Below are 25,159 nucleotides of genomic sequence, written 5' to 3' on the forward strand. Positions count from 1 at the left end.
AGCTACCTCATCTTCTGGGTATAGCTTGCTTTTTAAGGATTTAGAAGTTCCCCGACCTCCCCTCCCACATTACCTAGCATGAGGCCTTCTGTCTTAAACATCCTTTGTTATTTATGTGCCAGACTAAAAGGAAGAGAGCTTCAATTGGAAGTTACTAATAGACAGGAAGCAAAAACAGGTCTGTAACTAAATCACATTCTAACTACCTTTTATCAAGTATTCACAATAGGACAGACAAGTCCTTTGCATACACTGAATTTCAAAGATGTCACTGATTTTAAGATGCACCATTATTTATGTTCCAGAAAAAGGAAATGGTACCAGTTAAACGAAGACACAACATTACATAATTATCTCACAACCAAAGAAGTGAAACTGGGGCGGGGGAGAGAGAGCATCTTAGAGTTCGTGAAATACAGTACTAGCTCATTTAATTCTCACGAGACCTCTAATGGGATGGGCATTACCATCCCCATCTTACAAAACAAGAAACTGAGGCTCAGAGAGGCGAAGTGAACTAAGGTCTCTCGGGGAGCAAGCTGCAAAGCCAGAACTCAGTTCCTGAACAGATTTCTGAATTTCCGGGGTCGGGGCGGGGGGCATGGGGGCTGGCGCGGGGCAGCCAGGCCTCAGACAGACCAGCCTTGGTTAAGCTGCCCCGCCCCTTCAAGGGCAAACAACACTTGCTTGCTGATTCCTGAAATTAGGGTCTTTTTGCAATTGCACCTTCACAGATCCTACCTCCAAAAACAACAAAAGGAAAACAGGTTTTCCTAGCTCCTTCCTCACAAAACTGGCTGGAAATGAAGGGGGGAAGCTCTCAGCCAACTTGTTATACATAAAGCACATTTAATGAGCCTTTCAAGCTCTGGGAGTGGGAGAAGGAAGGGTTCATTGGAAATCTGATACTTTGGCAGCCAAGTGAGAGGGGCAAGGCCCTGAGCATCAACCCTGGGGATTAAACACCATCCCAAACCCCTTTGTCTGCCAGAAGGAGATACTTCCTGGGGGGCAGGAGGCAGCAATGCTTTTTATGGCAAAGCCCACCTAACAACAACCCTCCACCGGAGACCTGGCTGGGGCCTTTGTACAACCCACCTAACCATAAACCCTCTGTCCTCTCCCAAACTTGCTGGGGTTCCTCTTCCCACAAATACCTGTGACCGTCATAAACGCCCTTAAACAGCCCCCGTTTACTGCCCAGCCTGCCTGCTGCTAAATGAGGGCATTTGTTTCAAATTTGCAAATACCAAGAGCGCTGGAAACCTAAGTCCACTCCTAAAATGAAATGTTCTGCATTCCTCTGGGCCGAAGCTCCGCGCTTCAAAAGCTGCAAGAGGCCCTGGCTGTTTACTCACTGGTGGGGCTATTGGGAGAGGCATTTCCCTGCTCCCTGAGGAGGCTGCTTTGATCCCCGCCGGGTGGGAAGGGGACCGAGGGAGGTGCCACCCAAGCCCAGGCCCGGCTGGGCCCAGGCTCTCCTGCCCCCTTTCTGGGTCTCCAGTGGCAAATTCGGGGGGCCTGGGAAAGTGAGTCTCATGGGGAGGCTCAAGTAGAGACTCACCAGAGACAGAGCAGGCCAGCTCAGCGGACCTCTCGGACCATCTTCAAAAGGCCCTCGAAACAAAGGCAAAGAGAGTAAGGGAAGGCACGGAGGCTGAGAAGCAGCTGACAACACCCCAACCTCTTACACAGAAATAAAGAGGCAAACTCCCCACCCATCCCCCTTGCGACACTGCATTGGGCTGGGTGCCATGCGGGTGTTTACTAAATAAAAGCCTTTTGTTTTAAGGAGGGTTTTTTTTTGGTGGGGGGGGTAAAGAAAAGACAGAGATCCTCCTCCAGGCCCCCAGGGCTGTTCCAAGGCACAGCATTCCCCCCTCCCCTCCAAGCCCCTCCTGCAGGAGGCCCGAACCCCTACGGTAGAGGAGGAGCCCAGATCACAGGCTACAAAACTGCTGGCAAGTTGGGCATTTTTTAAATTGGTCAGTTTAACAATTGGTTTAATCTGCTAAATTAACCAAACAGAATGATTTGCTCTTTGTAGCTGCAGCTCCAAGACCAACAGCATTTCCTTTCCCCGCGCCCCCCCCCCCAAGACTGTAAGACAACCGTTTTCTTTGTCTGTGATTTGTTTTGTTATTCAGGTGGCTGGAAGTGAACTTGGGATCACAAATGCCATCCTAGCACACCACCTCTCAATGGAACTGCCAGCCTGAAGGAGCCTACTCTTTCTTCTCCCAGCTGGGAAACAGCTCATCTTTGTGGGTTTTTTTAATAGATGAGCTACAAAAGAATCAGAACACTGAAGTGTCGCTTTGCACCCTCCATGATAGAGCGTAAGTTCCCGTGTTGCAACCTGAGGACTTCAGAAGCGGAAGAACAAACTTAGCGGGATTGCCAAGCGCGTTCAACGGCTGAGCCAAAGGGAGATACACCTGGCACCGAAGAACTTACGTCTCTCAGGATGTCGAGGTCATTGTTCAACCTCTTCCGAAACCTCTTGAGAATTAAGACTTGCCTCCAAAGTCAGAAATGGAAGGAAACCTACATCCATCATGCCCCTACTATGTGCCAGGGCACGGGCACATCTATCTATACAAAAGATGTTAGAGGCAGTAAACTGAGAGCAGAGATGATTCTGTTACCACCTACGTAGTCTCCACCGTAGCATAACCCAGTATGCAACTCTCAGCAGGCACACCGGTCTGGAATGTGGCGGCACACCTGCAAGCCCGGGCCTGTAACTGCCCATGACCTTCCAGAAGCACCAGGTGGAAGAGACTCAGGACTCATGGGTTCATGAGAAAAGCTCAAATCTTGGGGATGCAGGCATAGTGTTCTGGACTTCTAGATTACATATAGTCTGATCATAACACTAAAAACTTTAAGACGTACACAAACCTCTGAATGGGCCATTGAAAACTTTAACCTGACTGTTGTAACCAAAAAGGGTGGGGGGGGGGAGAAAAATGAGCAATCCTGAATGCTGTGTCCCAAAAGATCTCTCCAGGTTTAAGTTATGGACACACTCCCTCTGACTCTAGCAGGGTTGCCTCTAAGCCCACCCAGAGAGTTATCTCGGCTGCAAAATCCACTCCCCAATATTAACCTGGTTCCAAGGCGTATGTGCAACATTTCATAGCCTCTAGTGATGACATACATACAAGGACATATGAGAGCACAGAAACAGCTCTATTACTTACCAGCTCTGCAGTCCTGAGCGGATCGTATTTTGTGCCTCAGTTTCTTTACCTGTCAAATGCCTCCCACCCCCACTCCTCCAGAAACAAACAAACAAACAAAACCCAACCACCCTCATCCTGCCTCTGTGGCTTGATAGGATGGAAAGTCAGTGCAAGTGAAAGCATTCTGTAAACTGCAAAGCTGAGTACAGCTGTCGGTTATCACAGACGAGGCTCTCCCAAAGCACACCCAACCCCTCTTCCCAACTCCAAGCCTCCCTCCAGTTGTCCTCCCTTCTGTGCAAAAGAAGAAAAGGGGTTCCCCACCCGGACACTGGTTCCTCAAATACTGAGACTGAAACGAACCAGGTAAAGATTGCTGCTTTCCCATACTCAGATAAAAACTCTCGTGTTTTTTTTTTCTCATAAGAACTCCCTCCCCAAACTCTCCAAACCTTTCATTCCCTTTGGCACCCAGGGAATGACACCCTAATTCCAGCTGATCGAGTCCAGACGCATCTGTGCCCATGCACTAGACACTCCAGGATAAAACGCAGTCCTCAGACGCAAGTGCTCTCCCAGCACTGAGGGCGAGGAGGGCAACCTTACAAGGTGTGGCAGAAGCACAGCTGGGGGTTGTGGATGGTAAGGCTGCGCTGGCCTCAACGGTCACCACAGGCAAGGTCCTCCAAGGGCTTCTCAAGTTGAGGTAGGTGGGATTTGCCCAAGGTCACACGAGCAATCTGGGGCAAATGTGGAAGCAGGGTCCACATCTCCCAAGTCCCAACCCGGTGCTCCTCACAATGTCTCCTCAGGCTAAGAGGGAGGAACACCCGTAGGGTTCCCAGAACTAAAGTCCAGCAAGACCTAGGACCCATCCGTTCCACTGAAGTGACACCACTTCTACTGCAGGAATGCCTCTGAATCAGGAATGCCCACACACTTTACCTGGGGCTGTGGGAGGCCCCGGGGTCCCAAGAGAGAGAGGACACAGGAGAGAGGTAAGCATGAAGCTCCTTAATGAAATGGGAAATAAACTGTGAGCAGCATTTCTTCCCTGAAGACAGCCAGTCTTCTTCTACATCAGTGATCACATCAGGCTAGATGCCTGAATCTGCAGGGCAGCAAAATCCTCTGGCAGGGAAAGGAGCCCAGAAACAGGCCGAGACCTCAGCAGCCACAGACATATACTGTGGAATGGGTACAGCACTGGGGGCCCAGCCTCCCAGGCTTCTCCTAGTGTATGTTATGAGCAGTAGTGCCCCACACCCCCACCACAGGAGACAGGAGAACAGTAGTGAAAAGGGCTCCTATGAAACATATTATTAGAATAGAGGTCGCCAAAATCATCTTGGCCTACCAACTGGGAAGCAAAGAGCAACTAGTTGCAAGGCTCTCATTCCAATGGCACAGCCATGTACGACCGTACAGGTTGTGCACTGCTCAAATGCCCGGCCAAGGGGGTAATACTGAAATACTGTCTGTGCTCCACTAGCCAAAGCCCTGTGTCCTGGTGCAGGGCTGCAGTCACTTGGAGGAAGGGTGCCTATTTCTAATTTGCACAAAGGCACCTTATGAGCTAGCTGCTAGGACATCCCAGAAGTCCCAAGAGCAGACAAGCATTCTCCTCGCTGCCCCACCACCACCACCACCACCAACCCAAGAAGGGGACAAAAGAGTCAGTGTCTCCTGGAGGAGAAGCGGTGCATGCCAGCGCCCACTCTGGCCACCTTAACGCCCTCATAGGAGACCACACCGCACCTCGGGAACCTCCCCATGGTTCTCATAGGAGGAGTTCCTGCAAGTTATACAGAGTAACTGACAGGGGAGACCCCCACAGCCATCCTGTGATGATAAACACCCTCCCTTGGGTATTATAAAAGTCCGCCTCGGCTGCAAGAAGCACACTTTCCTACTCACTCCCTGGAAGAACCTCAGCAGGCCGAGGGAGGTGGCCCTGAACCAGCATTCATCACCCTGGGGAGAATCTGCCACCGGGATAGAGGGAGGAAGAGTTCCTACCAGGAAACGCGAAGTGGCTGTGCCCACATTTCCGAGCTGCTGTTGGAATACTGAGACCCGTTTAGAAAATCTGTGCTTTAGAATGAGAAAACCTTTTCTAAAGCTATCGGTCAAGAGTGACCAGGTTAAGCCCTCGCAAACCATTCTAGAGAGACGGGACTGGAACGAAAGGCTGACACCTTAAAGGGAGACAGAAGGTCAGGACCGTCTCTGGGAAGAGACAGCAGGGCTGGCCAGAGGGGCTGCTTCCCCCAGTCAACCACCTTCACAGCTGCGACTGCTACACCCTAACTTCCCAGGGGCGAGCAAGGCAGGGGTCAGCATCATTTGCATTTTGCAGAGGAGAAAACTGAGGCTCGGAAAGGTTAATTAAACAGTTCAGGGTCGTGTGACCAGCAGCAGTGAGCCAATAGACGTCACTTCTCTTCCTTTATCGTGTGTGGTATCAGCAGAGACCCACCCAAGTTTTCAGACTCTTGATCCAATGCCTTTCCATCATTCTGATCAGTCACCACAGACTACAGCTACTAGCAAAGTGAATCCTTTCTCCTCTCTGAAGCCCTCCCACTGCCCCCAGTTGCTCCTGCATCATGGACTCACCTTCCTACACATTCTGGAATGTTATTCCATCTATTTAGCACTTTACCAAGTGTTGCCTCCCATTATACTTCATCTGATTCTCATCATCTTGTCTCCTTCCTGCCTCCTGCGCCACCTGAAACAGCTTCACCCAAAGAAGACACCCAAAAGCTTTGAATTGAGCCCATCCTCAACCTCTCAGCATTAATACCTCTTTCTCATCACCACACCGCCACTTTAGACAGACAAATTCTCCTTATGGCTACACAGTGGTTCTCAAACTTGAGAGTAGATAGGAATCTGCTGGGAAACTCTTTTAAAATGCAGTTTCCTTTTGAGACTTGAACTATGTGAGAGGACTGGCTATTCAAACAATACAATGTAATCTAACAAATGGGAAAATAAACTACACGTTCTGGCTCCTTCCCCAACGATTCTGATGGGCAGACCTGCAGTTAAGGCTCAGGCGTCTCAAATTTTAACCAGTACCTCTGGCTACCTGCCCTCCCACTATATTCCCCAATGGTCTCTGGACCACGTATTTGAGAAACACAAACCCACATCTTCTTAATGTGTGACTCACAAACCCTACCCCAAAGACTCAGGACCCAGTTATCAGAAGTTACATACACACCAGAGCCAGCCAGTTCATGTCCTGCACATCAGGGTCTAAGTTTCTGGCAGGGAACGTAGGATCTGCAGGACAGCCGGTAGATTGCATTCCACTCACCTGTGCGTTCACTCAGTTAATGCACACAGGGACACAAGAGCTCCGGGACCCCAAACCAAGCTGCGAGAGGGGGAAGGCGCCCGCGTAGGTCAGCCCTTCCAGCACAGCTTCCTCCCTGCCCCACTGCCGCTGTGTAGCATTACTGGGAGGGAAGTGGCCTGAACTCAGAGAAGAAAAGAGGATGGAAAAAGTGACAGACTACAGAGGGCTTCCTCAAACCACTGATTAGCTGCCGCAGCTCCTGCGCCAGCTCCACCAAAGCGCCAGGGGGCTCGGCGGGGCTGACTGTGCACTGAGCAGTGAACGCCAAGAACCCCAAGGCGGGACTCTACCTCAGCCACACGGCAGAACCCCCATACCCTCGGGACAAAGGACCAGACAGCTGGGGGGTGGGGGGCAGCGCAGGACTCAAGGAGAGAGGCAGGCCGGCAGCCCGAGGGCAAGGCCAGAGCCCACGCCAGCAACCGTGGTCCCACCACGTGGCTCTGCCGGGCAACAGAGCAGAGAGGCATGTACTGAGGTTAGGGAGAGCCGAGGGAGGCTAAGGGACGCAGGCCAAGGATACCCAGCCTGGTTTAATGACCCTTTCCTCCATCAGGAACACACCAAAGACTGAATCCCTGGTCCCACACTGCTCTTGGCTCAAATATTAGAGTCTGAACTGGCCACCCTCCCTCCCAGATGAGTCTCACAGAAGCTGTACTGGCTTAAAAACACACAACTCACCCAAACCCGCCCCACTCCAAAATATGAAATCCTCCAAAACTTTAACAACAACTGTTGCAGCCCAGTGGAGACATTGCCTCCCTTTATGAACCAAACGTATTCCTGAAAAGTCGTCCAGAGACCAAACTTCTTCCTAACAAATCCAATTTCTCCACTGGCTCTCTTTATAAATTGAGACACAAGCTCCTCTAGGAAAAGCTCCCAGAGGAACAGAGCTCCACCCTTAGTGTTGCAAATCCTCTGGAGTCACACCTTTAATGGACAAGTTGTCCTGACAAAATCTAATTCAAATTCAACCCAAAGTGAGGTCATTTTTAAGTGTATAATATCACACCGGAGAGTTCACATGAACTAAAAGTTATTTAAGCTAAGTCTTCAAATACTGTACAAGATCTAGGGCTCCTGATTCATACTGTTGCAACAGGAAAGCTCTGTACCTCGAGTTTCTATATAAGGAAGGATGCTTAGAGCAGGACTTCTGGAACCTTGGGTGCAGTCACCTGGGGAGCTTGTTAAAATGCAGTCTGGAACTCCGATTCATGCTCTCAGGGAATGCTGATGATGCTGGTCTTTGGCCCTTGGTTTTTTTGGGGGTTTTTTCAAATAATTTTATTTATTTATTTTATATTTATTTTTGGCTGCGTTGGGTCTTCGTTGCTGCGCGGGCTTTTCTCTCGTTGCGGTGAGCGGGGGCTACTCTTCGTTGCGGTGCACGGGCTTCTCATTGCAGTGGCTTCTCTTGTTGCCGAGCACGGGCTCTAAGCACGCGGGTTCAGTAGTTGTGGCTGCGGGCTCTAGAGCACAGGCTCAGTAGTTGTGGCGCACGGGCTTAGTTGCTCCGCGGCATGTGGGATCTTCCCGGAGCAGGGCTCAAACTTGTGTCTCCTGCATTGGCAGGCGGATTCTTAACCACTGGGCCACCAGGGAAGTCCCTGGCCCTCGTTCTGAGTGGCAAAGTTGTAGACAATCCAGGCCCCTATATAGCTCATGGTGGTTAAGCTGTGGCCTTTCCAGGCAGGTCAGCTCCATATGCAGAGGTGGATGCCCATGCCCAGCACTCTTAGAGAAAGCCAGAAGCCCTGCCACATCAAAACTCAGAAAACCGCCACAGAGGACAGATAGCCCAGAGACAGGGAAGGAAGATCTGGTCCCTTGACTGGGTCACAGTAGAACAGGCACAAGGAGAGGGGACAGGCAACCCCAACCCAGAGAAGTGGGAAAGGGCACAAAAGACCCCCCCACTGCCTAGCAGGCAAAGGGGCTGTTTACCTTTGCCATTGGTCACTCTGCCCTGTACCCAAATGCTTCATTCACTTTTTAATAAACCTAGATAAGGATCTACTATAAATAAGATACCACCATAATGAATTCTACAGTAAGTTAAATCCCTTCAGTAAGTTAAAATCCAAGTGGGGCAAAAATATGCAAGATGGCCTAAGAGTCCAGAGGTTCTCCAGGCATCCACCTTCTGGTAGGAGAGATGGGACAGCTTCAGGAAGGAAGTGGAGGTGGGGCTGGGCAAAAGAGATGGGGAAGGCGGCATATACCAGGAGACCGGCCAGAGAGAAAAGAAAGGTCTGCGAAACCCCGTATGTTTTAGGGGATGGGAAAGAGACTAGTTGGGCTGGAATGGAGGGTTCCAGTGAGTGGAACATGTTTATTGTTGGGGGTGACTGTAAAGCTGGAAAGGTATGCTGGCAGCACACCACCAGAGAGGGAAGAACAAGAAAGGGGCCCTTTATATACTTCATTACATTTGATCCTCAGCACAACTCCAGGAAGTAAGTCCCTTTACAGAGGAGGCAAACTGTGAGGTGAAGAAATCTGCCAGGGCCTGTCAAAGAGCCTCGAGTTGCTGTTTTGGCAAACACTTCGTCCCGATGGCCTGGGCTCTCTCCACCACTCAGCCCTGCTCTGAACGCCAGGAGTCTGACTAGATCCTTTGGCAAGTGATGAGCAGAAATTACTCTAGCCCTCCCGCCATACTTCCCAACATCTGAGAAAGCCCATCACTGATAAAAGGGCTGAATTACAGGCTGCGGAAGCCATCTCAGGACGTGACAATTCAATTTCCCCAAAGAAACAAGATCCTGGAGGAAAGAACCCAGAGTCGGGGGTGGGAAGAGGGATGGGTGGTGACCCCAACCAACCATTCCAGCGGTGAGGCGAAGAATCCCAGGTTTCAAACATCAAGCCCTCTCCTCCTCCTCCACCATGTTTATCACAACGGGGATCTCAAAGTTCGGAAAGTTCCTCAGCCATTTACAGCATAATTACCCAAACTTCAAAATGGCCTAATCCACAAACCTAGCCGGCCTAGGTCCCCTACTCCTGCCTTATTAGCAGCGGGGTCTCACTACAAATCCAGCTAATTACACAATGAGATGGAAAAATCTACTGTTTTCTATTGAAAAATCATTGCCCGCTGAAGTCATGCCATCCAGGGGTGGGTTGAGCCCCCGGATTTCACCAGAAGACAGACGGCAAGCGCCTCAGCCTCGACTGAAACTGTTTACAGCGCATGGGCAGGTTCCACACTAAGACACATTTGATGGAACTGATTTAAGGCTCTCATTAAAATGTTCCTTTGTTGAGCACAAGACATCTCCCCACCTCCAGAGGAGATTCCAGACCTCCAGTCCCCAGCCCTCAGCCTGCCCTAACTCCCCCCACCAGAACCCACCCCTTCGCTAAACACCAGTCACCGGATTAACATCGCTTAACGTCAGAGTCGTCTTCTCACGGAAGGAATTTAGGAATTTAGCATTTGTTGAACAAGAGCCCCGTCTCCACCAGAATCCACCAGAATCTTCCCCAGAACTCTAAACGTCAGCAGTGAGGGCAGCCGTATCTGGCACCCCACACACCAAAACCCAAACAGCCTGCAAACCTAGGAAGCCTGTGAGCTTGAGCTACCGGCCCATATGGCTGGGCCCCCTATGCTGGCTGTGCAAAAAACTTCCATACTTCCTCCCGGAGCAGATGTGGGTTCTGCCGTGAGCATTACCACCCCACACATCAGAAGGAACACGGGGCAGCTCCAGAAACACCTCCTCCGAATCCCAGGAACTTGTTCTTACCTCTCGGTCCTGGGTTACAATTACCTCTCCTTTTACAACTAGGGGTGTGGGAGATGTTCCATTCCATCAGCACCAAACCCCTCAACAGCTGGCAGGCCAGGGAGATGTCAGAAAAGGCAATTCTCTACCCCCACCCTCCCCATGGCCACTCTTCAAAAGAGGAGGAAAGTGATAAGCTTGGACCAGGTCTCTTGGGCAGAGTTGCCCCAGAGAGGGCTGCTGCCAGGATCATCACCAAAGATCGTGGGTTTTGGAAGGGGGCACAGGGTGCGAGGAGCATACTTCCAGTCCAGAGTGTTTGGGGTGCGCGGGTAGCTTGGGGCTTTCCTCTAAAGCACTTCAGCACCTCGGTGGTGACTCTCAGGTGTGACCAAGCCAGGAAATAAAGCGAGGGGAGGGTTCGGGTCCAGTCTGCCCTAGAGATAGGGGCCACACCCTCATCAAAATGCTGAGGCCCTCCAAGAAGACGGAATGAACTCTTTTTGCCTTTCTCCCCGTAGAAAGAGAGATTTTCTTTCCTTGCTGGGGAGAGAGAGGATGGAAATCCAGGAAGGAGCAGAACCAACCCCGTCCGCACCTTTGCAGGCCGGCCATGCCCGATTTTGGCAGCGGCCTTCACACATGAGTCACCGAGACAGCCTGGGACTCTCAGCTCCCAGATCCGACCCTGGGAGGGAGTGGGCTCAGGGCTGGGGCCGGGAGCTGGAGGAGATGGGACGGACCCTCACTCTTCTTTCCCTTCTTCCGCCCTCACCAGCAGGGCCGTCTGGGTCCCAGCCTGGCCCAGGAACTTGGAGGAGGGAAGCCGGGAGCGTCGGGCCGGCATAGGTAACAAAGCTCCGCGCTCCGCGCGCCGGTCGGTCCCGCATCCGGCCACAGGCCGGCCTCCCTCACCTAGGCTGAGCCTGCCGGGGGGACTCCATCTCCCCCACCCTCAGCCACCGCGCTGCACCCCCTAAGTGGGGGGGGCGGCGCCGTTTCTCCCCCGCAAAGAAACGCCCCACTGGAGCCCGGGAGCCGGCAACTCCCGGCAGTTCCCGAGCAAACTCTCCGGCTCGGGCAGGGAAAACTCCGGGGAGGCTGGAAACGCGTCCTCGCGGGCGCGGGGACGAGAGGGGCCCGGCCGAGTAAGCGGGGGCTTCGCCATCTCCCGGCCGCCGGGACCTCGTCCCCCGCCCAGCGAGCCCCTGCCCTACGCCCGTGTGTCTCCCCTGCTCCAGTTGTCCAAGCCCACCTCCACGGCGCCCCCTTTGGCCCTAGGGGCTCCCGCGCTCCCCCAGCTCGCCGGGACTCACCGCCCAGCAGCGGCAGCAGCAGGACACTGAGCAGAGGCAGCCGGCGAGGGCTGCTCGGGGTTCCGCGCGCGGCTCCCATCCCGGCGGGCCCGGGAAAGGGGGCGGGCGGGCGCACGGCGGGCTAGCGGTCAGCGCTCCCCGGCGGGCCCAGGAGGCCGAGCGCACCGGAGCGCGGGTACCGCTGCAGCAGCCGCAACCAGAGTCAGAGCCCGAGGCGTCCCGAGCTGGAGCCGCGCGCGCCCGGTACCTCCGTCCGAGCCGTCGCGCGCCGCCGCCGTCGCCGCCGCCGCCAAGCCCCGCCCCGCGACGCCCCCTCGACGCCCCCCTCCCCGCCGTTGTGGGGAGGAGCTCCTACTTGGGGGAGGGGTCTGGAGACGGATGGGGGACAGACAGAAGGAGGCCCCGGGGGAGTGTGGGGACCTGAGAGAGATAGGGGAGCGGATGCTGTGCCTACCACCTAGTGTGCAGGGACTCAGGGGACCTAAGGTGACTTTTGTGATTCCGTGGCTCCTGGGGAAGATCGTGGTTTCTGGGCTTTCCTGAGGGCTGTGACCAACAGTTCCCCCAAATTCTCCGGGTGGGAGGGGAAAGGGTGGGCTCTGGCTCACTTCTCAGCAACCTGAAATCCGGAGGGAGATCCAGAACAGAAGGGTGTCCTTGGTGTCCCCAAGCAAGGTAAACTGGAGATACTGTGGCGCCCCAGGAGAGAAGTAGCCTGGAGAAGAGGAGGACCAGTGCATGGCTAGGGTCTGGTTTGGCTCTGGACCAATCTGAACCCAAAGGTAGAGAGAGACTGGGCTCTCTGAACACCAGGCTGAAGGCTGTTAAACTGACAAATTCATCCCAAGTCCATCTCCAGGCAGTCTGGGCTGTGTCAGGGCATGGCCAAGTCTCCAGCTGTGGGGAGGCCCAGTACAGCCCTTGTTCCAGGCGCCCCCCACCCCCAGCACCACCACCCCCACATTCTTTCTTTGTTGTGAAAGCAGCAAGGGGTGTAGGAGGCGGGTCAGGAGGAGTCAAGCTTTGGAAGATGGGCCCCAGCTGCTGCTGGGCCTCCAGGATATGCCGAGAGGGTATGGATAGTAAGTGCCTCATCCCCCTCTGGCTCCAGAGGGCCCCCCAGGCCTGCTTAGACCTCCCTTCCCCCAAGCAGCTGGGAGGAGGAGGGGCCACCACAGAGGGCCTCACAGGCCAGGAGCAGTGGCGCCAGGACTCCAGGGTCCTGCCACATGGCCGCCACATGTCCCTGACAACGCAGTCCACAGCACCTTCTCCTTGGGTTGTGGGCCTCCCCCCATCCCCCAGACGCCTGCCTGCAGGCCCTGCTGGAGAGGATACAAACAGGGGAAGGAAGAGAGGAGAGATCCAAGAAGCAACATTCCTCCTATTGCCCCATCCATCACTGCCCCTCACCCTTCTGTGAGGGGCCCCAACACCACCCTTGCTTCCTACCCTCTTCAGTTAGGACTCAAGTGGCTGAATGGTTACCTGATTCTTTTATTTAGGTAAAGTGAAATACACGGACCTGAAGTGAGGCAGCAGAGGGAACAAGAGAGGCCAGGGCAAGGCAGGTTGGCTGGCCAGCCCCAAACCCTCTGACAGAAAAGCCAGCAGCAGGCTGCATCTCTGAGGTGCAGACCTGCTCCTTACCCACTCTGGGGCCCCTAGTAGTAGAGCTAGCTACTCTAGAGGACCACAGGGTGGGGAGAGGATGTCCTGAGGGTCCTTCCTGAGGGGGATTCCTGAGGAGGGAGCTGAGACCCTAAGGGCAGCAGCAATCTTCTGGTTAACTGCTCCCCCTTCACTGTCCCACCTTGGGGCTGGAAGAGCCAGGAGCAATAGGGAATGCTGTGAGGACTGTGTGGGGGACCCAGCAGACCTGGGGGGGCGGGATGAATGTCAGCTGCTTGAAGAGAGGTCCATACTGCTGGCACTGAGGCCTCGGGAGACCTGAAATAGACAATAGCATGCCATCAGCCCAGGGACCTCAGCCTCCCAAAGACTGTCCCCTGGAGTCTTATCCATCTCACGGCTGCAGTCTCTCTCTGGACCTAGGATGGAGCCTGTAACCTCAACCCCAAGCTCTGGGCTTTGTTTAGTCTTTGCTACAATTTCCCAGAAGGCCACAATCTGGTGGAGAAAATACCTGGAAGAACCACATGAATATTGGCATATACTTTGAATGTGTTGATACAGGTGGTCGTTTCCCATTAAAATGTCATTGCTACTTCTTTAACAGAGACTCATTTCTTGTAATATAACTTGTACAGTCTTTATACGATCTCTACAATATCATGATGTAAAAGTGCTTCGGGGTAACCTTATAGAGACTAATTCTCATCAATACATCCTTTGCATAATTTCTCACTGACGTCGCTAATGAAACAAAGCAGAGAACTCTTCTCAAAAAAAAAAAAAAATGTCATTGCTGTTTTCTCAAATGGAGATGAGTTAATGCTTTTTTTTTTCTTTTTCCCTTCTCATCTACTGCTGAGTCCCCAAGGTGAGGAGTATGGTGGCTATAGGAAGAGAGCAATTAATATCCCCAAATCATTCCTGAATTATTCATAATTCCAAAGTACCCATTTAGAGAACATTCATTCCTGTTCCCCTCCTGATTAATTTATCTGCTACTATCTCTGGCCCGAAACTGTCCCTTGGCGGTCACCACCCCCAACAAGCTGCTGGATTCCTGTCTGCCCACCTCCAATTCCCTGGCAAAGCCTTCATCCCAGATGACTCTCGACTCTCCCCTCTCCCCACTGGGCTTATCCTTTCTTTCTCACCCACCAATACACTCACGAGCACTGCTCTCACCTGGAGGGGTGCTGCACTTGGTTGGTTCAGATAGTTCAAGGAGGCCGCCCGCTTCATGTTGCCGCTACAATGGAAAAGAAAGAATCGAGGCCTCTTCTCTTCCCATGGGTGGCCCTAACGCTTGGGACTCTTGGGCACCACCACACACACTCAGATCATTGCCTCCCCCCCATCTGACCCCCCCCCCCCCCCCCAGCACACATACACGCACCCTCTTGTCTTCATCAGTCACCAGCATCTTCTCAGGTACTGTTGTCCCCGCACTGGGGCACCCATTTTTCCCACACTCTCTCTCCACAGCCACCCCAGTGACCTCCTCCATGTTTCTCTCCAAGATTCTTCTCCTCCAGAGGTGAGGGGCCAAGCGGAGTTGGAGGCCAGGGCTCACCTGCCTACTCTGCCATACCTCAGTCTCAGTGTGTACCTGGAGGGCCGGGGCTCGGTCCCCTGGAGCTTCCTCACCAGGAGTTCGCTGCTCCTACGAAGCACATCTCGGATCTTGCCCAGAGAGCCACTCCTCTGCAGGGCCCCACTGCCATCCTGGCAGAGAGGGATGGGGAACAGAAGCTAAAGGGATCCCAGGCAGACCGGCCTCTGAGTCTACTCCTGCCATTTATTCTGCACACCTCCCCCTCCCCCCAAAAGCCCAGCGACTGAAAACAAGAACCTGGTCAACAGCTGGCTTGCAGAGAGACCTCTGAGAGGGATGGGCTAACTGAACTGGGATGGGGACAACATCCCCTCCGACACGCACATCCTACACGCATCCTACAGGCTCAGAGCCTCTCACCACCACCAGCAGGAGAGGCAGGAGAGATCAAGGGGCGACGATCAGACTTACCCCTGACCACTCCACAGCCACTGAGGCATCTTCACCTCCCTCGAATTTCACACTGCCACCAAGGCCCTCCTGGGAGGTCCTTCCACTGTCACCCTCCCCAAGCAGCTCAGCCACCTTCGTCTGGCTGATAGGGTCAGTGCCCTGGAAGGAAAAGGAAGGAGCTGGGACTTCCCACTTCTGAACTCCTCAGGATGGGGCTTCCAAACGTTTTCTCACCATCAGCCACAACAAAGAAAACATTTTTCTTTGAGACTTCCCAGTACACACATACTGGAAAGGAGACACTCACCTTTTCTATTTGCAATGCGTTCCTACATAAAGATACACATCCATCTTTAGCCGAGGCCCACACTGAATTGATTTCAGGACCCACTGAGTCAAGACCCTCAATTTGAGAAACTCCGATTCAGGGTTCCCCTCAACCACAACCCTCTCACCCACACTGCCCGTGCCCCACCTCAGAAGATTCTTCACATTATCAAAAGGCAGGGCTTCCCATAACAGTCCCATTTAGTGAAGTGAACCTTGAACTTGGAGTCCTGACCACAAAGGTCAGGTAGGGGGTAAGAACACACTTAAAAAACAACCACAGTCACAAAAGAGTCTCACCTGCCTGTCCTGTCTTCCTCCTCAGCCTCTCCTCTTACCCTTCAGAGAGTCACAAGCAGCCTCAGTGGTCCTCCATCCTGTCCCCAGGGCCCTACCGTGCAGACCTCCTTCCCCTCTTGGTCTCTGACCTGTTTCCGGGAACGCAGGGCACATTCCTCCAGGGTCTCAGCTGCCTCCAGCTTTCCCTGGCGCCTGTACAGAGCTCCGAGGTTTCTCAGGGTCGTGTTTACTGTGGGGCTGTGACAGGGGAGACCAGGGAAGGAAAAGAAGATGGACTCAGAAAACAAGCAGGAGAGAGAGGGAGCAGAGCTAAGGCCGAGGGAAGGTCCAAGGGAAGAAGGGGAAGGTCCAGGAAGCCGGAAGCCGGGCTTGGATGGAGGGCATCGGAGGCCAAGCCGGCTGCTCACCCACAGCTCACCTGCTCACTTTGCAGGCCTTGTACCAGCCTCCATACTCAGCGTAGGGCGTACTGCCCTCACGGTGCCGGCTCTGCAGGAGGACAGAGGGGGAGGTGAAGCCAGAGATGAGAGTACCGAGACGCTTGGGTACAAGCTGGCATAGGGCCGGGGTGCAAGCTGGGCTGGGGAAGGCACCATGCACCTGGGGCTGGTGCTTGGATGGGAAATGAGGAGCTGGGCTGGGGCAGGAGTAAGTCAGAGGCCCTGGTAGCCTCGGGCTCCCCAGGCTGGGCCCCCCACTCACTTTGCTCATTTCCTCCCGCTCCTCTGCATGCATCCAGATGGGCTTGTGGTCGTCTGGGGGTGATACATGGGATGGGGTGGCGCAGTTAGAGAACGGAGCTGGACAGTACGGGGGAGCCAGGACCCAGAGGCCGACAGGGCTGGACTAAAGGGGTCTGGCTCCCCCTTGGGAACCACTGTGGTCAACCCCCCAACCTTTGGTCTGCATTTCCTTTCCTCCCTGCAGCTCCCTGCCCAGGCCCTCACCACTCACCATCCACAGACCCAAACTCCTGCACATGGGCACGGGTCAGGATCTCTTTGTAGAGTGTCTCAGCCTCAGCATACTTCCCTTGTTTCAGGTAACAGGAAGCCTGGGGGCAGGAAGGCAAAAACACAGGAGCAAGAGGTAGAGTAGATATAAGGTCTCGGCCAGGCCTGGGATTTCCACTTCTTGGTCTCTTTATGACTTTCCCCAGAGATCCACCTCACACCTCTTTGTCTAGCTGCAGGGTCCAGGATGTTCCCACTCCACTCCACGCCCAAGAGGCTACGGAACTTCTGCCTTCCCACGGGAAGGAAGCAGACCCCTCAGCCCCAAAGGCAGCCCCAGAGCTGGGCACAAAGGCGATGAGGTCAGTGTACCAGACTATGATGCTTCCCCTTCCCTCCTCCCACCACCTTTGCCCTCACCAGGTTGTTCTTGGTCCGGGCTACATTAGGGTTGTCCGGCCCCAGCTGCCCCTCATAGATGGCCAGTGCCCGCCGGTAATAGCGCTCCACAGCCTCATACTTGCCCTGGTTTTGGCACAACAGGGCCAGGTTGTTCAGCTGCTTTGCCACATCTGGGTGGTTGGTGCCCAGGACCTGGAGGAGTACAAAGGACAGACAGATGGCTGTGACTATGTGTGTGCTTGTGTGTGTGTGCACGTGCCCATGCAGGGAGCAGGGGGAAGGGAATGATGGAACAGGGAATAAGGCAGAGATGGGGGGTGAGACGAAAAGAAGTGAGGGGCAAGGGTAGATCAGAAGAGAGATGGTGGACGAGGGGTCACCGCAACAGGGAAGAACAGGCAGAGGGCACAGGCACCTTTTCTCGAATCTCCAGGGCCCGCTGGCACAGCGGCTCCGCCTCCTTGTATTTGCCCCTCTTGCCATAGAGCACAGCCAGATTGTTGAGTGTGGCAGCCACCTAGGAAGACAGGCCTGCCCCCATCAGAAACTGGATGCAAAGGACCTTGAACAGCAGGGCCCCGCACTGCACAACGCCCAGAGAAGCGGACTCTGCCACCCGAACCAGAGGCGGCAGAGGGGGAAGTACTGACCCCCGTGGCTCTGAGGTTCTCCATGGGGGTGGTATCACCCTCTAAATAGACTTTTAGACATTTCTGGAGGCAGGGGTTTTTTTGGTTGCCATAAATATCGGGGGCCTTTGGGGAGGCAAGGATGCTACAGATGTACTGCCTGTGTGGGACAGCTCAGGCAACTTTTGAATGTCCTGCCAGACTTTCAAACGCTGAATGTAAGCTTTGATGCTTGGTGGGATATCAAGACAGGAGTTATGTTTTCTGAGATACATCATCCCTGCCTATCATGCGTCATAACACAGGGAATTCTTTTTCCACAGTCAGCTCATTTTCAAAAATATCTTATTTCTCATGGTCTCCACTTTGACAAATCTAGCATTTGTCTTGGCATGCTATCCCTACTTAAGGTTATTTCTCTCTCTCTTATCACAGACAAATAAATCTGGTCCATTATTACTTATTCTAACACTGGATTTTAATCTTGCATGCGCCAATTCTTCTACTCTGTCATTTTTCTAATACGTACTTTTATGTAGAATGACTTACTGGTTTTACTTCTTCTAAATCTAAACTTATTCAGTCATTATATATCAGACTACTATATTATGTCTTCTAACATTGTTGTACTCAACACAACTGTTATTGTTTTGCATTTTCATCTTACTGTAATGTATTATACATATTATTTTATTATAAATTACCTTCCTTGTTTCTCTTTTATATTAATAGGGTATCATTCAACTTTTGAGGAAATTATACGGGTAGGTTGGTTACATTATCTACGAGTTAAATTTTAGGAAAATATTCATTATAAGGAGTCATTGGGTCTCAGAGAGTTGAGACCACTGGGATCAGCAGACAGTGCCTGGGAGAAATGAGTCTTCATGCCTCCCTCCTGAGAAGCCCCAGGGAGTGGGCTGAGGGAAGCAGATGAACAAGCTGAGAAAGCACAGGGGAAGGAGGGCAAGGAATACTGACAGCAGGGTGGTCCCGGCCCAAGGTGCTCTCCCGGATGCTGAGGGCATCATTCAGCAGGAGGGCAGCTTCCTTATACTTATTCTGGTCCCTGTAAGAGGACAAAAGTGGCAAGGGGTTAGCCCGAACTCTGGCCCTAAGCCATTTCCTTACTTCCTTCCCTTTGGGACAATTGAGGTACATTTAGGGATTGGGGCCCCCCCATGAGGAGACAGGAAGCCTGGTGGGAGCAGTGAGAGGGGTTCACTGACACACGCTGAGAGTTGCCATGCCCAGAGAAGGCCATAAGGCATAAGATGCAAGAGACAGAAACAGAGAAGGAGACCCTCCCCAGAGGAGAGATGAGAGAAGCAAAAAACCTGAGGGATGAGTATTCTCTGAGGTCAAGGGCTCAGGTATGAAAGAATAAGAGTCTGGTATAGAAGAAAGCCCCCAGGTGGGTGGGAGAAGAGGTTCCCTGTGGAGAGGAGGAATGAGAGCCAAAGGCGGATCAAGGCAGGAACGTGGAGGCAGGTTCGTGCGAGGAGGACGCCGTACTCACCGATACACCAGGGCTAGGATGTTGAGCATAGTGGCCACGTCGGGGTGGCCGCGGCCGGACGTGCGCTCCAGGTCCTCCAGTGCCTGCTTGCAGAGTGGCACAGCTACCTCATAGCGACCCTGGGCTGCATACTGGATCACCAAGTTGTGCAGTGTCCGCAACCTTGCCGGGATCTCATAGCCACTGTGCTGGGCACCCGGGCCACGGGACACTACACCGTCGCAGAAAAAGACAGGAGACTTCCTCAGATGACGCTGCCTCTCCCTTTGCTGTCTGCCCTCTCCACCCCACTCCAAGACTTGTTCCGTGCCTGTGCCTACCCCCCACCAGGCTCCCTGCATAGACCTGCCTCAGCTGCTACTCTTTTGACCATTCCCTTGCCCCGTGCCCATCACAATCCCATTTGTTCACCCAGTCATTCATTCATTCAACAAACTACTCAATAAGCATGAGGCATGGGCTGCCAGGAATACAAAGTTAAGAAAGACCTGGTCCTTTCCCTTGAGGAGCTCATACTCTTCCCCTCCAGGGTCACTCTTCCACTCGACTGTGAGCTCCTTACTGGCAAGACCTGTGTCGTGCTCATCTTCGTCTCCCTGGTGCCCAGCACAGTGCCTGACACAGGCTAAGTGCTTAATACATGTTGATGAATAAGGGGGAAGCTGAGGAAATCAAAGTACTGGTCCCTGGCCCATTTCCAGAGGAAGTGGAAAACCTATTCCTGGATGGTGAGCATCCTGTGTTCAGGGTAGGCCACAGCTGCGACCAGCCTCCTGACGCCCCCCCCTTCACCCTCCAACTCCAGAGGCAGACTCACAGCCATTGCTGGGGTCCTCTTCCTCCTCATTGGGGAAGAGGTCATCCAGGGAATCCTTGGAGGCATCACCTTCCTTCTCCTCCTGGAAGGGAAGAAACAGCATGTCTGGGCCAAGATAGCCTCAGCAGCCTCTTCAAGCCCCCTCTAAACCATGAAATCATTGACAGGTGGGGCCTAGTCCCTTGTTCATGTCCCTGCCCCTGGGAAGGCCAGCATCTGTCCCGCCAAGCTTAGGCCTCTCTTGTTCATAAAAAATGAGAGATGGGGACTTCCCTGGCGGTCCAGTGTTTAAGACGCCGTGCTTCCACTGCAGGGGGCACAGGTACGATCCCTGGTCCAGGAACTAAGATGCCGCATGCCGCACGGCACAGCCCAAAAAACAAAAAATAACAACAAAACAAAAACAAGAGATGCTTCGGCCAAAATGTCATGACTTTCTCTTCCTTCACATCCAGAGAGCTTCCTTCCTTCCTAAGCACCCTCACCCTCCACCTCTCTCCCCCTCAACTCTTGTAATTATAGTCCCCTGTTGATCCCTGTGTGTTTACACTGATTACATGTCTGTCCTGTCTCTCCTGAGGGCAGGGGTGTGTCCTATCTTATTGACATGTACCCAAAGTGTCTAGCTCAGCCTGACACCCTTATCTGCCACCACTCACTCTGTATGTAGTGCCCAATCCTCACTGAATAACCTTTCACACCAGGCAAAAATGCTTCACCCCACCAGGCACTGCAGCCTTGTACAAACACTTTCAACTCTCCTGCCCAGATTCACCAGTGTGTCCCATACAAATCATCCCACTTTCCCTGAGTCAGACCCCTTTCCAGCCCTGGTGCCTTATCTATGAATCTATCTCACACACACACACACACACACACACACACAGGTCTAGAAAGCTCCTCCCTCTCCCTCATAGAGGACCAAAATCCATCCCAATTCCTAAACCAAATAAATAAATAAATAAAATAAAAATTTAAAAATCCAACCTAAATCTTGCCCATCTCTGTTCCCCGCCTCTTCTGTGAATCTTTCAGACTATTCCAGCCCCCAGGAACCTATCTCCTTGGGATCCCTCCCACACTGACTGAACCACTCCTCCAGCACTGGGCACTTGCTGTTTGTGTTGTCACATACGTGTTCTCACATGTAAGCCTTGTTCCTACAGCTACACTATAAGCTCAAGAAGGCAGAAACTCTCTTTTGTAGTTCCTTACATCTACCTGCCACACATCTTCTTGCATTGCCTAAGGCACAGAGATATACAAATGCCTGTTGAGTGAGGGTTAAATTCCACACATTTTGAGAGCAAATTTTAGGACTTGCTCAACTGGGCTGTGCTTTCCCTAATTGCAGAGCTCAGGATTCTGAATTGGAATTGTCCAAATGCCTATCTGTCCCCCCCAAAAAAACCTATTATTGTCAGAGCAGGAACTCTGCCTTGTTTACTTTGCATCCCCAACAGAGTGCACTGCGCCTGACATATAGTAGTCATTTGATCAAATGGTGACTGAATGAGTGACTCTTGTTTCTCCCTTGCTGTCATCTGGAGTTGGTGTCAGGACCTGATTTCTGCCAGGTGGGGGCAGGCTGGGCAGGGCTGCTGGCCCTTATGGATGATGGAGCAATTGCCCACACGTTTGTGGTGACTCCCAGCTGTCCGCCCCCCAGCCAGCCTGGCCTGCACATGCTCACCGCAGTGTGCCCATCCTCGTCATACTGACGCAGCTGTCCCAGGAACTCTAGGTGCTTCTTTTCCTCCTCCAGCTGAGCCACGGCCTGTTCGCTGCGCTGCAGCCGCTGCTGGGTGCCCGCCAGCTCGTCCCGGAGCCACTGGTTCTCCTGGCACAGCCGCCGGACCTGAGCCCGCAGCTTCTGTTTCTCCGACTCCACTGTGCTCAGGTGGTTGGCCAAAGCCAGCATCACCTAGGTGGGCAATCCTGTGAGCGCCGGGCTCTGGATAGGAGTGTTGAGGGATAGGCGGGAGAGAAGCCGGCAAGACTGGCAGGGGCCAGGAGGAAGGGGTGGGTAGTGATGACTCTACCTTCAAAACATACCCTGAATCCAATTTCTCACCACCTCCAGAGCTACCGCCCTGGGCCAAGCCACCATCAAGTCCCACCTGGATTATGAGAATTGCCTCCTCACTGGCCTCCCTGTTTCTGCCCTTGTTACCCTAGAGTCTGGTCTCAACCCTGCAGCCAAATGATCCTTTTAAAATGTTAAACCACATCACTTCTCCACTCAAAACATTCCAATAGCTTCTGTCTCACTCAAAGTGGAAGCCAAGTCCTTACAATGGCCTACAGTTCCACAGGATCTGTCCCCTGCCTCCACCACCTCTCCAACTTCATTTTCTATTTTGCTTGCCCTCGTTCACTGTCCTGCAGTCACATTGGCCTCTGAGTGAACTCATCGGGAAGGCTCCAGGCCGGGGCCTTTGCACTTGCCGTCCACTCTGTTTAGGATGCTCTTCCCCCATTTACTGTATGACTCACTCCCTCATCTTCAAATCTTTGCTCAAATGGTGCCTTTTCAATGAGGCTTTTATTGACCACCCTATCTCAAACTGTATCCTCTCCCCATACGCCCCAGTCCCCTTCCTTGCTTTATTTTTATCCTTTTAATCTTAACAGTTATCATTGTGGCATACTGAATCACTTATTTATTCGTGTATTGTCTGCCTCCCCCAGCTAGAATGTAAGCTCCAAGATGGCAAAGGTTTATAGCTGTTCTTGTTCAGTGATGTGTCTCTAGTGTCCAGGAGAGTAGTGCCTAGCACATGGTAGAAGCTTAATACATATTTACTGGGTGAATGAATGCAAGCAATTACTAGGACAAGGGGATCCCGAGTGACCTCAAAGCCCTAATCAGACAACTGCTCCTCCATCTACCCTGGGCCACGTGGCACCACCTCCTCCCCCTCACCTGGGCCTCACTCAGCCCCAGCTCGATGTTTTCCATGGAACGGCGCAGCTGCCGGGCCTTCTCATGCACCAGCCCTTCTTCATGGCCTCCCTGCTGCAGACACTCGATGGTTTGGGAGAGGCTTTGCAGCACAGCCTGGTGTTCACTGTGGAGGGCCTCCAGCCCTTGGCTCACCAGACGCGTGCTCCCCAGGATCTCCTCCTGGCTGAGCCGGTGCCCTGCAGTCTCATCCCGCTGTCCCAATACCAGGCCCGACATCCTGGCTGGGGGACCTTGCCTGGGCTACAGAGAAACAACAGAGCTCAGGCGGGGTAAAGATTGGAAAGAGTGGCTGAGCGCCTTGGGCGGGAGGGATCCAAATGAAGGGACGAGAACCAGTAGGGGGGGATCCTGTGGTTTAATTGGAGAGAGAGGGTGACCAGTGGGGAGGCAGCCTGTGATGACACTAGACACAAAGCTAAGATCGTGGGAAAGAGAGGGGGAGACAAATTGACTTGAACGAAAAACTGTAGAAAGAACAAAGGTGCTGAGAAGTAGCAGAGGGATTTAGAACTAAGGAACACAATAGAAAAGGAGCTGGAGAGAGAGCTTGGGTTAGGAAAAGGAATCAAGAGAGGAGAGACAGCACTGTAGGGAACACAGAGGGTGTCTGAGAGAGCTGCAAAGGGAATGGAGTTAAAGCAGACCAGAGGTATGCAGAAAATACTGCAGAGTTTTCAAAAAAGGGGAAGGAATAGTTTTCAAAGTTAAACCAAGAAAGAGAGGGAGAAGAAAAGGAGAGGAGCCTTCATCACAAGACCCAGATGAGAGGGGCCTAGAGGCTCAAAGTCTTCAGGTTGCATCACCCACGGGGCTAAGCCCAGCATCTCCAAACCTGGTCAGCTCTGCCTCTTTCCCCACTAGCCTGAAACCCCAGGTCTCAGGCAGTCTTCCTACTTCCTCAAAAGGGCCTTGTTTCTCATCTTTGAAGTTTTCTTACCTGTATATAGCCCTTGGTTGTGGTGTTCAGGCAGGAGCTCAGAGGAAACTCTGTTTAAACAGCCAGGAACTCAGAAGGATCTGCCCTGCCCAAAGTCCAGAAGCCCAGAGTTCCCACCCCTTCTCTCACCACTTCACAGCTACCCAGAGGACCTGGCATGGAGCCCCACCCACGACAAACGCCCTCCCTCCCCTGCCTACAGGTCTTCAAAGACTACCAATGTCCCTCCTCCTTCCCCAAGCCAACCTCCCACCCCAAGCCTGGGGAGCTATTTTCTCCCAAGAAGGGAGTGAGATTTGATCTGAGACCTGCGGCAAGGGGCGTGTCTGGGAAAGGGTGAGGAGGAAGACCTGGTCACTCCTAGCCCAGTCATTTCTATGGTTTTGTGTCTATCATGATCACATACTAACAGGCTCTGAGAGGAGTCACCTTAGGGTACCTCCCAGACGCCCGATGATGCAGGGAAGAACGGCAAGTCTGCTGAGCGGCTGGGGGATCACAGGGAAACGCGGCGCTGGGAGCTGGTCTCTCCGGCCTGGGAATGCGGTGGAGAAGTGTCCCAGGCTGTCGACCTGCCCTGAGGCCCAGGGTGGGGATAGAGTGAGATGGGCAGGGGTGACGGGAGGTGGTGCGGATGGACGGCCGAGGTCCCCGTCACGGACGAGGACACGGGACTGTCAATCCCGAGGTCACTGAGTCAGTCTGTAGCGCAGGGGGCGGGGCAGGCCGTCTGTCCCTCCGTCTGGACGCCGAGGGGCGGGAAGAATCGCGGGGGGGGGCGGAGTTTTTAAGGCTGACTGGAGTTGTGTAAGTTCGGTCGGAGGGGCTCATTTGTTCATTTGTCTGGGAGTGCAGGAAAGAGGTAGCGGGACTTCAACTCTCAGCCCCAGAGGTACCCTCAAAGACTCACCCGCAGTCCGTCGGTCTGGCTGCCGCTCTTGCCGGTACTGCGCCTTTAAATCCATCATGGCTGCCGCTCGAGGCAATTGTTTTGACGGCTCCAAGGGGCGGGGCCTGTTCCACAGTCACGCGACCTAAGAGCCACCCGGG

The 25,159-nt window shown here is 53.3% G+C and overlaps 2 protein-coding genes across 3 annotated transcripts in view; both read right to left on the reverse strand.

Annotated features, from left to right (window-relative positions):
* Positions 1 to 11,869, reverse strand: part of PTK7 (protein tyrosine kinase 7 (inactive)) — a 59,347-nt gene extending 47,478 nt beyond the window's left edge. The window contains exon 1 of one of the 2 annotated variants that reach the window (XM_029243143.1): positions 11,618 to 11,869. In XM_029243143.1, coding sequence (XP_029098976.1) covers positions 11,618 to 11,696 — 79 coding nt within the window. In that variant the 5' untranslated portion in view covers positions 11,697 to 11,869. The remainder of the gene's footprint in view (positions 1 to 11,617) is intronic. The other variant, XM_029243144.1, reaches the window with a different exon arrangement.
* A 1,225-nt stretch (positions 11,870 to 13,094) lies between these two features.
* Positions 13,095 to 25,061, reverse strand: KLC4 (kinesin light chain 4). The gene is made up of 17 exons (XM_029242610.1): positions 25,020 to 25,061; positions 24,539 to 24,686; positions 23,131 to 23,412; positions 21,898 to 22,128; positions 20,205 to 20,286; positions 19,388 to 19,598; positions 18,850 to 18,937; positions 17,655 to 17,756; positions 17,258 to 17,431; positions 16,839 to 16,938; positions 16,587 to 16,639; positions 16,303 to 16,373; positions 16,013 to 16,121; positions 15,276 to 15,416; positions 14,859 to 14,974; positions 14,435 to 14,498; positions 13,095 to 13,567 (listed from the first exon to the last, which is right to left on the reverse strand). Exons 3-17 carry the CDS (start codon positions 23,386 to 23,388, stop codon positions 13,517 to 13,519), a joined length of 1,851 nt encoding a protein of 616 aa, XP_029098443.1. The 5' UTR covers positions 23,389 to 23,412; positions 24,539 to 24,686; positions 25,020 to 25,061; the 3' UTR covers positions 13,095 to 13,516.
* Between the last annotated feature and the right edge of the window lie 98 nt (positions 25,062 to 25,159).

Source organism: Monodon monoceros, unplaced genomic scaffold (genome assembly GCF_005190385.1).
Source record: "Monodon monoceros isolate NGI ecotype Baffin Bay Population unplaced genomic scaffold, NGI_Narwhal_1 Super_Scaffold_3, whole genome shotgun sequence".
Taxonomy (NCBI): Eukaryota; Metazoa; Chordata; class Mammalia; order Artiodactyla; family Monodontidae; genus Monodon; species Monodon monoceros.